This window comes from Antennarius striatus, chromosome 3, assembly GCF_040054535.1.
Source record: "Antennarius striatus isolate MH-2024 chromosome 3, ASM4005453v1, whole genome shotgun sequence".
Classification (NCBI taxonomy): domain Eukaryota; kingdom Metazoa; phylum Chordata; class Actinopteri; order Lophiiformes; family Antennariidae; genus Antennarius; species Antennarius striatus.
In genome coordinates, this window is record NC_090778.1 from 2,712,451 (window position 1) to 2,730,000 (window position 17,550).

A 17,550-nucleotide genomic window follows, 5' to 3' on the forward strand; every position below is an offset into this window, starting at 1 on the left:
GTGAATGATGTTTAAAAAAAAGTGAGTCTTCATCATCTTCAGAAACCGCTTCTTCCGCTGTCGTGTGGTTGCTGGAGTCTATCCCTCCGAACTTGGGGTGTGATGCAGGGTTCACTCCGAGCGTGGCGCCAGTGCAACGCGGGTCATCTGAGTCTAAAGGTGTAAAATCGGCTGACTTGTGTGTCAGTAGCCTGCTCAGCTCTCCTCTAGAGCCGGCAAGGCAGACCTCAGCTGATAGGATAGACACGTGGTCAGTGGTGGAGTTGCATTGTGGGTAATACTGGTAGAGGAACCACATGTGGAAAGGATGTGAGCATACACACTGAAGAACGATGATGTTACAGGTGTGGAGATGGACACCAAAACTTATTACATGTAAATTTATCATCGACATGTTTCCTCAGAATGTGAACGTTTAACTCTTTCCTCAGCGGTTTCTGTTCCATGAGAGTTTTCTTCTCACACACGTGTCTGTTTGTGTTTCACCTCCTCACCACCTTCACTTTGTATTTCTCTCACAAACCCATGAAATATTCTTTGCAACCTGAACTTGAACAGAGCGGCTAACCGTTTTGTGTTTTGTTTAAACTGTTAATAATAAATGAAAATCAAATGCTTTTATTATCATAATAATGTTTGAGAATACAGCTGGATTTTTTTTTTGTAATTCTAGTATTCTGACAATTTCTATGCATCATCCTGGAAATAATTTATTAGTGTGTTTTATTCTTTGCAGTTCACTGGTTTTAATCCGTTTAATCTCCACCCTTTGTTACCTCTAATCCAGGAGGAAACAGCGGTTTCAGGAAATGGACGTACACCAACTTTAGAAACTTATAAAATGTTCTCATGGCACCACAGTGGGACCGTTGCCCCATTTCCTGCCAACCGCTGACATATAAATCCTGATCACAAACCTCTGCGGCCTCCTTCCACTAAGATTTGACCTTAGTTGCCCAAACATCTGCCGGGTGCACGTCTCTGCTGAGTTTCACTAGTCGACCGTCACTATAAGACACAAAGCTGGTCACACAATCCAAACAGCCTGAGCGATCGGCCAAACGTCGATGTCTGGCGTTGCTCCAACACCCACAGCTCGTGTTCTCCTACAGAGAATAACAGGCGTAATTTAAGGACCACATAAAGATTTGGGGCAGCTTACTGCCTCAGTTTTAAATAGACTGTACTTATGACAGCTGTAATTCATCGGCTTTACGGTTTATTGGATGTACTGGCAGAAAAAAATGATAATTGGGCTTTACTGTAAACATCCCACCCCTCTGTTAGCGGCCTTTGAAATCAGATCTGTTTGTGGGGAGAGACGGGATTATTCAGCCTGTAGATGAAGCAGCCGATGGATTCGGCCCAAACAGGCAGGGTAGGTGGATGGAATGAACCTACCTGTAGGTGTGTGACTGAAAGGAGATGTAAACGCTGCAGGCGGGCCACATCACACACCCCCACATACCTGCTAGGGTGGGGAAGAAATACTTTCCAGAGTGGGTCACAGATGTTTGCTGCAGATATTTGACATGCAATGTCTATTTGAGACCACAAGAGGGCAGCACTGTTCCACCCAACGCTGCTGCTTCAGTGTGTGTGTGTGTGTGTGTGTGTGTGTGTGTGTGTGTGTGTGTGTGTGTGTGTGTGTGTTTAGATCTCTTTCTTTGGAAATAATTAAATTAAGCATCATAATTGAATTACATTTCCCTCTTTTCCAAACGTCAGTAGAATGAAAAATACTTGTGTTACCACACACCATATGGATGTTTATGGACTGTAGACATCAGACTGCAGCAGATTCTTATAATAAGTAAAGAAATATGTGGAAGAAAAGCAAAGGCTTGTAAAATGCTTCAGCAAAAGCTGAAGTTTATAGTTTATAATTCAGTCAGGGAAAGTAGTATCTAAAGCAGGAAGGTCAAAAACCCAGAGAAATAAAATTATTTTAATGAAGAAAGTATTGAATATAAACACTGAACTCTAAAGATGCGTTGCTCCATTACTCAGACCTTTATTATAGCTTATCAAGTGAAGCACATTGTTTCTTACGCTCAATTCAAGTATACTGACTGTATACATAATGAAGCTGTTCAACATGCGCTGCGCCCTCAGAAAACAGAGAGACAGTTTGCTAGCACCATTTCAAAAACTACAAGAAGAGAGAATTCATGTAATTTTTTTTTTTTTTAAAAGAAGGAATAAAACTGTAAAAACTTCAGCCACAGTTTCACGTGTTGTCTTTTTATTTTATTTTATTTTTTTAAATCAAACAACACGCGTGACGATGGATTCTGTGAGCGCTCTCGGTTCTGAGAAAGAAGATGTGAAGTGTGCCTCAAGAGAAAGGACATCAGCTGATGTGTTTGTGTTGAAGGCAACATACAAAACACAGAGAGGACATGGCTGGAACCTCCCTTTATTGACAGAACCTCTTCATCCTCCTCCTCCTCCTCCTGCAGAGCTGACACAGAGCCACTGACTGCAGAAGACTTAAACACACTAATGCAAAAGTAAATATGAGGTTTAAAATTATCGTTAATATTTTTTTTTGTATAATTCTTACGAATATAAAGCCCTTTGAGGAACGCCTCTGATTGGATATGTCAGTGTTCAGCTGCTTGTTGGCCCTTGTTTGTAATCAGCTCCGAGGAGCTCAAGATTCACCTAGTGGCCAGCTGCGGTACTGCAGTACAAAATTCAACTTTTTTCCAATAGAGCATCAACCTCAGATTTGTGTAAAACTGTGAAACCAGAAGTCAGATGCAGATGACCTGCAGTGTGAATTTTTACTTTTTTTGTAATAACAAAAAAACAAAATGTAACTGAGAAACTGTGATGTCATCATAATGTGACACCTGAGAGTGATCCTGAGATTAAACCCAGACCCTACAAATACCACTGATGATCGCTCTCATCATAGATGAATATTCACTTAACATTTTATCAATTAATATTATACTTAGGAAATGTTTAAAGCATACTTAAAGCGTTTCCCAGAGTCTAAAGTCATGTCTTGAAGGACTCTTCATTTATTTTCACAAATATGAAAAACGGGTTTAGCAGGTCGACCCCTCCTTGAGTGGACGACTGTGATTCCCCTCAGTTCTCGGCGGAAGGTTACGTTCGAGCGGTGCTCTTCAGACGGGACGAACTCATCACTTTGTCCAATTCTGCCCCTCGGGGGGGGGGGACTCCTGCCTCTTTCCTGCGACGTTGTTTCCTAATTCAGTCAAAAATTAAATCAGACGGCCCCCAGAGAGAACGGTTGTGCTGCTTCTGTTTGAAGACGAGGGGGGGGGATCAAATATTCTCTCTGCTTACAGACGGGAGGCGAGGTGGAAGGGGACGCCTCAAGGGTGGGGGAGTGGATGGAAAGACGGTTTGACCAGGGCGGGGCTGAGAGGTAAAGTCCGCCACCGGTGGAGATGGTCACTGGTGGCCTCTCTGGTGGGGGGTGGGGGGGTGACGGCCGCTGGACTCCTCCGCTGCTCCCTTACCTGTGGGTCACCTGGTTGTTGAGGAGGCCGGGGAACGTCTGCTCCGATTCAGTGCTTAGAGAACCACCTATCAGAGGAGACGTGTTAGCAACTGGAGGGCAGACAGCCAATCACGAGCCGCCATTTAACACCGGACCCCCAGAGTACAAAAATAGTTTTACAGCAGAACCTCGAGGTATGAATACGAGAGGTTTCGTTCGAAAATTCGAGATACGAGTTAGTTGGTGGATGGATATGACATCAGAAAAACCATATTTCGTTCTTTACCGCATGTTGGCGGGTGGATACAACATCAGCTGAGACCGGATCTCGTTCTCGCTGGTAAAGACGTAGCTCGTGTTGTTCTTCTAACTTTTGCGTTTCTTTTAATTCTTTATTATTGTTTACGTAACATATATACTGTATTTTCAGGAGAATAGAGCGCACTTGTATATATTGATTCCAATTCTGGTTAGAGCGCCCCTAGTGGTGGAAGAAAAATCCACGTAATAGCTGCACCTTTGTATAAGCCTCATGGTTCAAAACGTAGGAAAAAAGTAGCGGCTTATAGTCAAGAAAATACAGTAATAAATTATACAGGTAAAGTCTGAATGTCTATTGGTTGATAAAAATATGTTTGTTTTTCATAAAGTTGGAACAGATTATTTTCTTTAAATAGGGAACACTTTGTTTGATTTACCAGTCCGGTCACGAAACGGATTAAACTCGTATCTCGAGCTTCTGCTATAACTGTCATACCTGGAATACATTTAATCTTTTTTCGTTTCAAAACTTTCAAACATCTTCTAAACATGTATTTTAAATCAGCGTGACTCCGTCACAACGAACTAAAGCTGCACGAAGAAGCGCCAACAGAACGGATGGACACACGTCTCACCGTTATGACAGCTGTACATCCACACGCGATGGCCGTCGTATCGACATCTGCATTTCAGGATGTTGTTGGAGTAGTCCGTCTCTGGAACCTCGTAGTTTGGGTTAATGATGATCTGTGAGACGGACGGAGGGGGGGGGGGGTCAGCGGTGACGGCTGCAGGTTTCACACCTGTCACAACGGAAGCCTCACCTGGAAGATGTAATCTCCAGGTTTGAGCTCAGTGATATCGATCCACTGGCAGTCGATGTCATGCCTGTAGGTATCCCAGCAGCCCACAGTGATGCCCTGCTCTCCAAAGTTCGCGCATTCGTACCTTTTTTCAATACCTGGAAGACATAAAAGATCAAATTTGTTTGATATTCCCATCGATTTTAACTTGTTTAAACTGCGTCGCACCTTCGTCACACTCTGAGTCCTCCAAGCAGAAACTGGCTTTGTGTCCTTCGGCCACTTTGGTGCCGTTGAGGCTGAACAGGTCGTAGAGAGTGAACACCTCCATGCTGTGATAATGCCTGCACACACACACACACACACACATAGAAATGTTGTTAACACCCCCCCCGCACATGTGTCAAACTCAAGGCCCAGGGGCCAAATGTGGCCCGCCACATCATTTTATGTGGCCCTCAAGAGCATAAAAAGGTCAGTGTCTAAAAATAAATAGGTCAAAAGTGTGCTTTTTGAACAAAGTTAATGTTCCAACTTAAATAAGTAATAATAAATAATAAGTAAAACATAAATTTGGAGTTATTTTTTTAATTTAATTTTACTTGATTTAATTTAATTTGATAAAGTAAAAATTTCATTTAATTAAAAAAATATTTTTTAATTAAATCAAATTAAATAAATAATAGATTTAGTTATTTAACATTAAGGAGTAGTTCCATTTATTTTACATTACATGAGTTACATTTAGTTATATTTATTAGTTACATCTGGCCCTTTGAGGACAGACTTTATGCTGATGTGGCCCTCAGTGAAAACGAGTTTGACCCCCCTGCTGTAGACGAATGGTGTTGGTTGTTGTCTCCTGCAGCTCTAGTCTCTGTTAAATAAACTCTCGTATTTAAATTCAAACCACACACTGGCACCTGTAATCCACAGCGTTTATCTTAGTGCATTGATTCTGGTTGAGTTACGTCAAAGGTGCCAAAGGTCGGGCGTGTTTGAATCTGGGGGCCGTGTAAACTGTTCCTCCCGCCAAAATAAAAGAACCACAAAAATGTGGGACTTTTTACGGTGACTTTATCTCACAGCACGCAGTGGATTACAGGGCAGCAGGACGAAGATCGCTCGCCATCGCTCTTTCCTTAAATTAAGCCCGACTGCAGAAGACATGTCAGAATCCTTCAATTATGAGGTAAAAGGATTGAAAACAAGTTGAGACTCAATCATTTAACAACTGGGGGGGGTTGTTTATTAAAGAAGGTCTAAGAGCAGAATGATTTCTATCTGAAACCTGATTTATGGTTCTGACAGCAGTCTGTGTGTCTGTTATTAAAAGCTATTATATGATGAAGGCTTGTGGTTTGTGAAGGCCTGGCCCCCGCCCCGCGCAGCAGCACGCTCCCCCAGGACAGACCTGCTTTGTGAAAGCTGCTGTGGATGACGTGGGTACGTTTCTGATAAACACACCTCAGTGGATATCAGAGCCCCCCCCAGCCTATGCACCGGACCCCCGGACCCCCGGACCCCCGGGCCTTAGTGTTAGAATGGGATGTTTAAAAACTACTTTCCCAGGGTTACTGAGTTTACTTCTAAGGTACTTTTACATTAGTTCACAACTGAAAATCAATTCCACAGAAGTTTAACTACTAACCCCCAGACCTCTTGTTGAGTTAAAATACTTCATGTTGTTTTATTTACCACTTTTATTTTTATAATTACTGTATTTCTTGTTTTGTAAAAACAAGTAGTAGTAGTAGTAATAGTAGTAGTAATAGTAGTAGTAGTAATAGTAATAATAGTAATAGTAGTAGTACTACTAGTAGTACTAGTAGTAATAGTAATTATAGTAGTTAAACTAGTAGTATTAGTAATAATAATAATAATAATAATAATAATAATAATAATAATAATAATAATAATAATAATAATAATGATAATAATAATAAATGTGATTTCTGACTTTGTTGTTCAAAAGTATTGTTAGTTTGAAACAATAATCAATAATCAAGTATGCCAATCCGACAGAAACAACTCATCTTGATGACATAAACCTCCTGCCTTCCTGTCCTGTCAGGGGTCATCAAAGCGTGTCATCAGTTTTCAATTTTAGATGAACGCCCATATATGTTTGGTGAAGTTTTTTATGCTGGATGCCCTTCCTGGGCTTTGGACTGGCCTAAAGACGCTGGCTTGTGCCCCCCGTAGGGCTGCCTGGGATTGAACCTGGGGCAGCATCAAATATTTATTTTATGGTTTCACATCCATGTACATGTGTGGATTAAATTATCCAGCATGTGAACTGTTCATCCTTAGATTTGCCGACAGCCCATTTCCTCTGTCAGTCCGACACGTATGAAGGATGCTGTAGTGACGTGTGAGGACTCTGACCTGTGACAGTCGTGCCACACCCAGGAGTGTCTGCCGGCTTTGGGCCTGAAGTCCGACTGGCCGTTGTTGTGGATCTGGGACGAGAAGCGCAGCAGGCGGCGGTAGGAGTTGGCCGGCGCCTGGTTGGCGGTGGAGGACAGACAGTTCTCCTCGTGAGCACACTGCAGCATGAACATGGGCCGGTCCTCCATGTACGTGGTCTGCTCCACCGCCTGGGGGTTGAGCACCAGGTCAGGGGCCGCTGGGGGGGGAGCAGAAGAAGAATGAGAACTTCTCCACAAGTAGAAATGATTTCATTTGTTGAATTAAAATGAATGGATTCCGTGGTGGACATGTGACTTTGTGACTCTTACTCTCGGAGCAGGAGACTCCGGCGGCGTTTCGTCCGCCCCCTTTGGGGCAGCTGAGGTGGGCTCCGTGGTGCAGGCAGTGGGACAGAGACATCTCCGTACCGGAGCAGCGGATGCCGCTCATCACCACGCCATCTGCGCTCACCTCCCCAGGCCAGTACCACGTCTCCTATTGGACGAACACGACCATTTATTACAGGACATATCAGCGCTTCTTTAAGACAAGAGTTCTATGGGTCAATTCTGGAGATCAAGATCAGTTTAACAGGTTTAATTTAATTCCACCCACCAAACAAATCCCTCACTGAATAATTATCCACCGGAATAAGTAATTTCTAAAAAAAAAACAGGAAGTCCAAATGAAGCAGAACCACCTACAAACCCCTGAACCTGTGAGCTGGAGCTCACTCTGATAGGTAATTCCTCATTCTGACCACTAGAGGGCACACGCCATCAATCTGCAGCACAGATTGGACGCTAAATTCCACTAAGTGTGTGTTGTGAAACTTCTGCTTCCATGTCTTTAGTACATTAAAGTGTAATGGAGCTGCAAGGGGGGGGACAGATGAGCCTATTATTATACTTTAACATGACAAACACACCCGAACTACAAGACGCTCATTGTCATCCCCGCCTCCAGCTACACCTGTCATCCCGTTATATTACAGAAGCCTCATTTTGCAATTTTCTACTCATTAAGGCTCGGTTCCTGCCGCAGCCCTGCAAACATTTCAGAAGCAGTTAGAATGAAGCCTCCATAACTGTTATCATCACACTGCAAACTGAGAGAGAAACGCCCCATTCATCCCCTGCTAAAGGACATAGCTATTAAAGTCTACGGCTGCCAATAATAATTTTAAAAAAAAGAAGTCATTCATTAAATGGATATTTTAGCGTCCATTTGTATGTAAATGACACCCGGAAAAATAAAGAAATAAAATGTTATTGTTTGAAAAAGAAGAATTATTGATGCAAAAGAACATTTTAATGAAAGCACTCAGAAAGAAATTGAAATAATTATTCAGTCATTCTGCATTTTTTTTTAACTTTTAAGGAGCACTTGGAATCATAACATCGCAGTAAACTGTGACAAATTGTTTTAGATTTTCAGACATTTTGTAATTTAGACTAAAATAATCTGTTTAATACGAATTATGACTCATTTCACGAGGCCTGTTCTTTAAAACGTGTTAAACCCCAGATAAGGTTACATGTTTCTTGGAAGATGCAAACAAGAGTGGAAATGCTTTAATTTTAAAATTCAGATTTGGTTCCAACATTGAAAGAAAAAAGATGTAACTTTAATTTTATGTGCTAATAATCTTAAATTTGATGAAATGGTTATTTCGATGTTAGTACTGACCTGCTTCCATTGAAACAAACCAACAACAGTCGTCCACCTGACAGAATGAGGGCGATCATGTGACCAAACTGGTGACCATTATACTGAATGCTGACTACTTTACTGTTACAGAGACGCCTGTAATGTGTCGGAAAAAATGTCCTTAATTCATCCCATTGGGAATTTCCCAGTTTGGGTTCATTAAAGTATATTAAAATTAAACAAACAGCTAATAAAAAAACTGGAGTTCAGGATAAAAAGAGCTCGTGTGTCGCTGCATGGCTCTTCAAAAGGCTCCAGGTCACATGACAGGAAACCGGAGACACGCATGTCCAATAATCAGTAACTTAATCTAATGTTGTTTCAGTTTTAAATGACACTAAAGTCAAATAAAAAGGAAGAAACTAAGAACATCAGTGACTACATTTAAACATCAAATGATGGTTTTACGACAACACTGCCACCTAGTGGCCAGGAGTTCAAACACAACACCAAATGAGACACAAAACTTAGCATGTAGACTCTGAATGAATAAATCTTGACGAATGTTTGAAGAATAAAGTATGAATATTACTGTATTTTTTAACCCCGTACTGGCTGCTGTAGTTCTTACCTGGAAAGCGTTGCTAGCGAAGCCCAGACCCAGCTGTCGACAGACCACCATGGCCTCCATGGTTCCCCAGCCGTCACTACACACCGTCCCCCACACCAGAGAACCGTTCCTGTCCACCAGCACCTCCACACGGCCCTCGTAGGGGTTACGACCTCCGCTCAGACGCAGCTACGATCGCGATAAACACCAGATTGATGTCCAGTTAAATCCCCACATTTACATGGATCAGTAACGCCCGACCATCCGTTGTTTGATCGAACGCTCACCGACTCCTGGAAGCCCATGGCGGGAACGTTACACCTGACGGCTGCGTCCTCCTCGTGGCTGCAGCCCAGAGACTCCTTGTTGAAGAAACACTCTGTGATGGACTTCTCGAACCCGGAGCACTGCACCTCGTTCATGTGAACCGGACCCATACCTGAGGAACACAGACAGAAACAAGAGACAGGTAAGGATGGAGAAATGTGCTGCCGGCGTGAGTTCAGTCGTCACTGGGAGGTGTCCAGGACTCCAGGTCAGCATGCAGACAACAGGAAGTTGCCTCCATGCATTATTCTAAGCTACGCTAATCAGCTTCTGGCTGTGGCTTCATGTCCATGTCTAGTAGAGCTATCTATAAATATTAGAGCAGGAGTATCAAACTCATTTCCCCTGAGGGCCACATCAGCATAATGGATGTCCTCAAGGGGCCAGATGTAACTTATAAATGTAACTAAATGTAACTCAATGTAATGTAACATAAATGTAGCAACTCCTTAATGTTAAATAACAGAATTTATTACTTATTCAAGTTACAAACATTACATTTACACGGAAAAATATGTTTGTTTTGTTTGTTTCTTTTATAACATGAATCTTTTTAAATAAAAAATTATAAATGTCAGTCATTTTCCAACCCGCTTAATCCGCTAACGCAGGTCGCGGGGTAGCCAGTGCCTATCCTGGCAGTCTCAGGGCGTGAGGCGGGGGACACTCCGGGCACGACGCCAGTGCACTGTGGAGCCACACAGAAACAAACAAGCATTCACACACACACTCACTCCTATGGTCAATTTGGGACCGGCCAATTGACCTGAAGCACATGCTTTTGGAGGTGGGAGGAAGCCGGAGAACCCGGAGAGAACCCACGCAGACACGGGGAGAGCATGCGAACTCCGCACAGAGCGGGACTCGAACCCGGGTCCGCCGTGTTGTGAGGCAGCAGCGCTAACCACTGCGCCACCGTGCCACCGTGCCGCCCAATTATAAATGTATTATCTATTTATTTATTTATTTATTAAATAAAATAAATTTTTAAAAAAACTTTCAAATTAAATTTAATTAAATTAAATTTAAAAAATAACTTAATTATTTATTATTACTTATTTAAGTTAAAAACATTACTGTTGCACAGAAAAGCTATGTTTGTTTGTTTCTCTGTTCTAACATAAATCCTTTTCATTTGTCAGGTTATCAAACCCACAGAACTCCATCAATCAAGGATCAAACTATCAATCAATAAAGAAAAATAACATCAGACACAAGTTAGGACATTAACTTTGTTCAAAATGGTTTTGTCAATATTAAAATGGGCTGAATTACTGCATTTTGGGAAATGTAGTTTTTGATCAGAGTATGCTTTTTTATTTATTTATTTTTTTTTATCTTTTGTTATCTTTTTGTTTATTTTTAGACAGTCTGACCTTTCATGCTCTCACGGGTCACATAAAATAATGTGGCGGGCCACATTTGGCCCCCGGGCCATGAGTTTGACACATGTGTATTAGAGTATATCTATTACAGCTGTTGTTTGCAGTGCTGTTTCGGTGACATTTCCTTTTTCACAAGTTTCATTTTTCTGAACGATGACATCATCAAAATCAGATCCCAATCTGACTGAAACTTTGAATATTTCCACGCATGTCATCAGTTTGTGTGACAAATGGTTTCAAAACACGAAGACAATGTTAAAAACACAAAAAAACCCTCCAGGTGGGGGAGGACTTCCTGTTTCTCCGGGTCTCTTCATCATAAACCTCAAACCATCCTCACAAATGGATTCAGCTCTGCTCAGAGGCTCCACCCCCTCCGCCCCCGGAGGATCAGAAACAAATGTTGGGCCCCCGCCGAGACTCACGGCAGTAAAACCAGAGGCTCCAGATGAGTCCTCATGATGAGAACATTTGAAACAGCTGACGTTTGCATCCTGTCTGAAACGTTTTACTGTTTTTTATGGTATGTTAATATTTATTAAAGTCTTTATCCTCATCGTGAAGGGTTACAGAGATATGCTGATGACATCTCACTATGGAAAACTGATTTTGGCGAATGGGACATTCCGTTTCAGCGGTAATAGTTTCCATGGATGATGTCACTGGAATGTGAAGCAACATCCTGAATATTGTTGGTAATAAAAAAAATAAAAAAATTAACACCAGAAAATAAAAGATTCTGTCTTATTGACTCACAGAAAAGCCTGTTTTTCCATAGGATGGACTGACAGCAGGAGAGCTAGACCTTCAAAACACTCTATATCAAAGGGATGGGATCTGCTGACTCTGCAATTTAAGGTGGGTCAGTGGTATCTTTTTTTATTTATTTATTTATTTATTTATTAAAAAATTAAAATTTCATTTTAAAAAAAGTTTTAATTTTAATTAAATAAAAAAATAAACAATGATTGATCGCCCCAGACCCTCAAGAAAAACAGGCCCCAAATGTTCTGTCTCCAAATACAGTATTAAACTGAATTTAATTTTAACATCCAATCCAGAATCTGGAATTAAGGGGTGATATATTATGTTATTAAATCCTGAATTACTACCTGCTGGTTCTGCTAATAATGTAAAATTCAAAGTAAATGCTGATGTCTAGACATCATGAATAAAAAGTGACGCATGAAGGCTCTACTAAAAGAACTCCTCGCCTGAATGTTTAATAGACAAGATTTAATGAGCCAATCTACTTTGAAAATGATGACAGACGGGTACCGACTCGTGTCCCGCCTCTGATCGCGTCGTCTCCCGCGAAACGTGTTGACGCACAACTATTTACAGATGTAATCATGCAGAGGGACGGAGTTCATTTCAGTTCAGCAACGGACTCCCATCCACTTCTCTGTCTGCACAGCACAACCAATCAGAAAGCAGAAACACTCTCCCATCACATCTAGGAGGAAGAGGAGGAGGAGGAGGAGGAAGAACTGCTGGGACCTCAGGGTTTCCTACACAGACTTTAAATCTCCCATTTAAAGAGATGGAGAGTCCTTCCTGCAGAGGACACTGTCCTTCTGAGCGGCCGTGGTGAACCTCAGTGTTCACAATTTGGGTATTTTAAAGCACTATAGTCACTATTTCTTCATGGAAAAACACTTCAAATGCTAATCTTATGGCACTAACAGCGGATATCTAACATAGGGATCAGTGTTATCACATTTATAAAGAGAGAATGTCTGGATTATGTTTGGAGAAACATGGAGGAAACAAGGTTTTCAGTGCGACCGATGAGAGGAAGACATTAGACATGTTGTATTTTATGAAAATGAGCAGACAGTTGGGTTCTTTCCGTAAAATAAAACTTGTAAACATGCTAATCTCGAGCACATGTATCAAACTGAAGGCCTGGGGGCCAAATGTGGCCCGCCACATCATTTTATGTGGCCTGCAAGAGCAAAAAAGGTCAGTGTCCAAAAATAAATAGGTCAAAGTGTGCTTTGACCAAAACTACATTTCCCACAATGCAGTACTTAAGCCCAGTTTACCCATTTTAACTTTGACAAAAAACAAAGTTAACGTCTTTACTTTTTTTTATTTACTTGGATAGTTTGATCCTTGATTGATGGAGTTCTGTGGGTTTAATAACCTGACAAATTAAAAGTATTTATATTAGAACAAACAAGAAAAAATTTCTGTGCAACTGCAGTGTTTGTAACTTAAATAAGTAATAATAAATAATAATTTTTAAATAATAATAATTTTAGAGTTATTTTTGTATTTAATTTAACTTGATGTAATTTCATTGAATTTAATTTTTAAAATGTAATTTATTTTTTGTAATTAAATAAAATAAAATAAATAATAAATTTAGAGATATTTTTTTAATTGTAATTTAACTTAATTCAATTTAATTTTAAAATTTCTAAAAAAAATTGATTTTAATCTAATTTAATTTTTTTAGTTAAATTAAATAAATAATATATTTAGATTTATTTAATATTAAGGAGTAGTTACATTTATTGTATATTACATTGAGTTACATTTAGTTACATTTAGTTACATTTAGTTACATTTAGTTACATCTTTCCCTTTGAGGACAGCCGTGATGCTGACGTGGCCCTCGGTGAAAACGATTTTGACACCCCTGCTCTAGAGGAACACACAGCATCACTCCAAACTCAGATTGAATTATGAATGAGTCAGATTACAAAGGCCCACACCTTGTCCCAGACGCCCCCCAGACAGGGCTTCGATGGCCGTTCCGAAGCCCAGCTCCCGACACACCACGGTGGCAGACAGCAGGCTCCAGTGGTCGTCGCATATGGTGCCCCACTCTCCGTTTTTCAACACCTCCACTCGGCCTTCGCCCACGATGGCCCCCCCACGGAGACGGACCAACGGTTGCTGAGGAGGAAAAATTTGGAGACAGTTTTTTAAAAAAATGTTGGGCTTCTCAAACCACATATTTAGGTCGTTCTGGTTCTCTGAAGAATAAAAGAGTCTGAAACATTCCCGTCTGAGATGATGGAAGCAGACTGGGTGGGGTGGTGTTTATGGAACGTGCTGTTAGTGCAGTTCTCCATTAACCCTTCACACAAACTACAAGTGTGTGTCTCAAGTCATCACGTCTTCATGTGTGGGCTCCTACGGGGTCTTTACACCACTTTCATACAGCATGCATTCAGCATTTAGAGCGCCCTGGATTACAGCCGGATTACAGACTATCTGAACTTTATTATAGGTAATAGTGTCACTGATTATTGCTCAGAAATGGGTATATTTAAAACGATGTGATTAAAACTACATATTAACGTAATCCTTATGTATGGATGTGATGAAGACAAGGAAAACAACATCCCGCGACACCCCAGAATTCAACATTCTACCCTGAGCTACACATTTTTGTGCCTCTGGCTTCCTGAAAATGTTGCTTTTTGCATTATTATTATTATATCTCATCAGGTTTCAGAGATGTGTACCTGAAAAGGTATAAAAGTGCACTGTTGTTCCTCGCGGTTAATGCGTTCCAGGAACCACACGCGACTAACGAAACCACTTTCTATCTGTATTACCTTTTCCCACACTCTGATAGACTGTTTAAAGCGCTTTTGTGTCTCACAAAAGTGAATACAAAAGTTGAAATTTGACCTTGACCTAGCTTTCTCAAGGTAAAGGTCATCATCTCATCTTTCATCCCCTTTGCTGCCTGAATAATCTGCTTTCTCTCTCATCTTTCTATCTGCAACAATTGTGAAGATGACAATTACAATTCATCACTGCTTAGAAGCGGGATGTAAAATGATGAAGAAGGATAAAATGTTTAGGTATTATAACAAGTGTGAAGGAATAATAGTCCGTTATGTTCCTAACAGTATTTAATGATGTGTGAGAACGAGCCCGTGGTGTTTCTGCACCAGCTGTCGGCTGTTTTTATGAGACGGGAGGATTCATTTCAGGATCAAAATGACCTCAAGTCAGATTTTGTTGAATGTGCTGGAAGATTTTGGGTGTGATGATGTAATGTGAGGCCTCCCACCTCCCACCCCCGGGTGTGGAACGTGACAAAGGACATGTAGCCTCACTATAGCCTGGACCGACTCCTGCAAACAGGAATCCAAATTTAGTGATGTTATAAATCTTGGCTCCAGATGTTTCTTCTCTCTCTCTCTCTCTTGCTCTTCATCTTCTCACCTCAACTCCTCATCTGTTTGCATCATCCTGCTCACCTGACTCTCATCATTCTGCAGTGTTTTTAACCTTTTCTTCTCCAGCACTCATAGATAGATAGATAGATAGATAGATAGATAGATAGATAGATAGATAGATAGATAGATAGATAGATAGATAGATAGATAGATAGATAGATAGATAGATAGATAGATAGATAGATAGATAGATAGAGATACTTTATTAATCCCGGAGGAAATTGCACATATCCACTGCTCAGGCATAAATAACAAATAAATAAATAATACTAAAAGTTATAAATACATCAATAATAATTTTTAAAATACTATATAAATTATAATTTATTTATTTATATATTATAAATAATTTATTTATATATTAAAAATAAATGCTGCTTCGTTTCTGGCTATAACACATCGTCATTGCTTGTGTTCATTGATTAGGCAGTAATTATGATGAGGAACGCTTGAACACACAGTTAACTGTAACGTCCCTGAGAACCAGATCTTCATGTTCTGGCAGCATCGTCGACGTGGAAACCAAACAGTGAACTGACCTGAACCAGCGCTGCTATTTCCTGCATCTACTTTGTTTATCAGTTTATTGACATCGTCCATATTTCCCTGGACTCTGACAGCAGACAGCACCAACTTCTTATTTAAAAGGTTTGTAAAGTATTTTCCACACTATAAGGCGAACCCAAAAGCATTTAATTTTCTCAAAAAAACCAACAGTGTACTTTATAATCCAGTGCGCTTTATAATGCAGTGCGCCTTATATGTGTGTGTGTGTGTATATATATATATATACATATACACTGTATATACAGTATATACAGTATATATATCTCAGCTGGAATCGGGGTAGAAGTGGGGGACACTCTGGACAGGTTGCAATTAACAATTCATTAAGACCCCAAATGTCATTTCACTGTTGTTTAGCTAAAGATCATGATTTATAAGTTCATTATTGTAATACGGTCCAGGGTTTACCTCATCCTTGAAGGCCTTCCTGAATCCTGTCATGGATGTCGGGGCGAAGGCTCTGCCAGGCACGCAGCTCACCACGACGGGCAGCCCCCCATCGCAGGTCTCATTGGGCTTCAGTGAGGTCAGCTGGCCCAGTCTGCAGCTGGACAGGTGGGCCTCATTCCCAGTACAGTTGACAGAGTAGTCCCAGTACGTGGGCTTCTTCCTGCGAGCAAACATCCTGCACAGACGGACACATGTGTCAAACTCAAGGCCCGGGGGCCAGATGTGGCCCTCCACATCATTTTATGTGGCACGCAAGATCATAAAACGCCAGACTGTCTAAAAGTAGGTCAAAAATAGGTCAAATAGGTCAATAGGTCAAAAGTAGGTCAAAAGTGTGCTTTGACCTGAAACTACATTTCCCACAATGCAGTTTGTATTTTTATAAATTTGTAACTTGGATAAGTAATAAATTCAGAGTTATTTAATATTAAGTAGTTCTGTTTATTTTACATTACATTTAGTTACATTTAGTTACATTTAGTTACATTTAGTTACATTTAGTTACATTTAGTTACATTTAGTTACATTTAGTTACATTTAGTTACATATGTCCCAGTTTAAACAGCATTACAAACCGATAAACACACATAATGGTTCTCAGTTCTCAGTTCATACTTTAATAAAATGCCCTTAAATCTGTGCCTACATTTAATTCCATGAACTTGCTCAAGGGCACTTCCTGTGAATATTTCACTGTGTTACACAAAAAAACTCCTCTTAAGATCATCTTATAATTAATCATGTACATTCATAAAGATGTGAAGGGCCCACAGACTCACTACAACACCAAGAAACCTGACAAGGGCAAATTGGATTAGCATATTGAATAATTAATGTAAAAAGTGTAAGGTCAGCGAACAGCTGGAGAGTTCACAGAATTCCTTGAACAAACCGGGGTTAACGACACTCCTGCTATCCATTTATTAAGCGAGTCCATACAGTTAATGAGTCTCATTTACAGCGGCGAGTCAGTCCCGGCCTCCGCCTGGCGTTCGAGGCGCGCTTGAAAAAGCAAGTTAAAGTGGGACGTTTTGTTGTCGAGTTTGGATCCTGCGGGCGGGAAGCTGGAAGCCGTCCAGAGTTAATGTTCTCAGCCGTAGCTGGAGGACTGGATCTGATGCATACTCAGATTCAATTAGAGCGCGGCCGCGATGCATATCAGGGTTTAAATGGGGCGATGACTGAATTATCTGGCGCTCCTCAGGCTGTGAAAGTTGACTTCTCCCCCCCCCCCAAAAAAAATGCTCATTTCAGCTTCAAATATGGTGATAAATTCACTCCAGCCGTGTTTTTCCGGCACTTGAAATAAATTAGAGCGTTTGCAACCTTCTACTTGAGATAAATTAAACAACCCCATTGATTTTACATGGCGGCGTCAGTTCGCTTGTGGATTACA

The 17,550-nt window shown here is 40.8% G+C and overlaps 1 protein-coding gene across 1 annotated transcript in view; it reads right to left on the minus strand.

Moving 5' to 3' along the window:
• Window positions 1-1,990: 1,990 nt before the first annotated feature.
• loxl2b (lysyl oxidase-like 2b) overlaps window positions 1,991-17,550 on the minus strand; it is a 30,983-nt gene continuing 15,423 nt past the window's right edge. Inside the window, exons 5-14 of the mRNA XM_068310949.1 lie at window positions 16,113-16,329; window positions 13,653-13,836; window positions 9,505-9,656; window positions 9,239-9,406; window positions 7,287-7,452; window positions 6,934-7,174; window positions 4,774-4,889; window positions 4,567-4,703; window positions 4,378-4,489; window positions 1,991-3,567 (exon numbers count right to left, since the gene is read on the minus strand). Of these exons, the coding sequence (XP_068167050.1) occupies window positions 3,497-3,567; window positions 4,378-4,489; window positions 4,567-4,703; window positions 4,774-4,889; window positions 6,934-7,174; window positions 7,287-7,452; window positions 9,239-9,406; window positions 9,505-9,656; window positions 13,653-13,836; window positions 16,113-16,329 (1,564 nt within the window). The 3' untranslated portion in view covers window positions 1,991-3,496. The remainder of the gene's footprint in view (window positions 3,568-4,377; window positions 4,490-4,566; window positions 4,704-4,773; window positions 4,890-6,933; window positions 7,175-7,286; window positions 7,453-9,238; window positions 9,407-9,504; window positions 9,657-13,652; window positions 13,837-16,112; window positions 16,330-17,550) is intronic.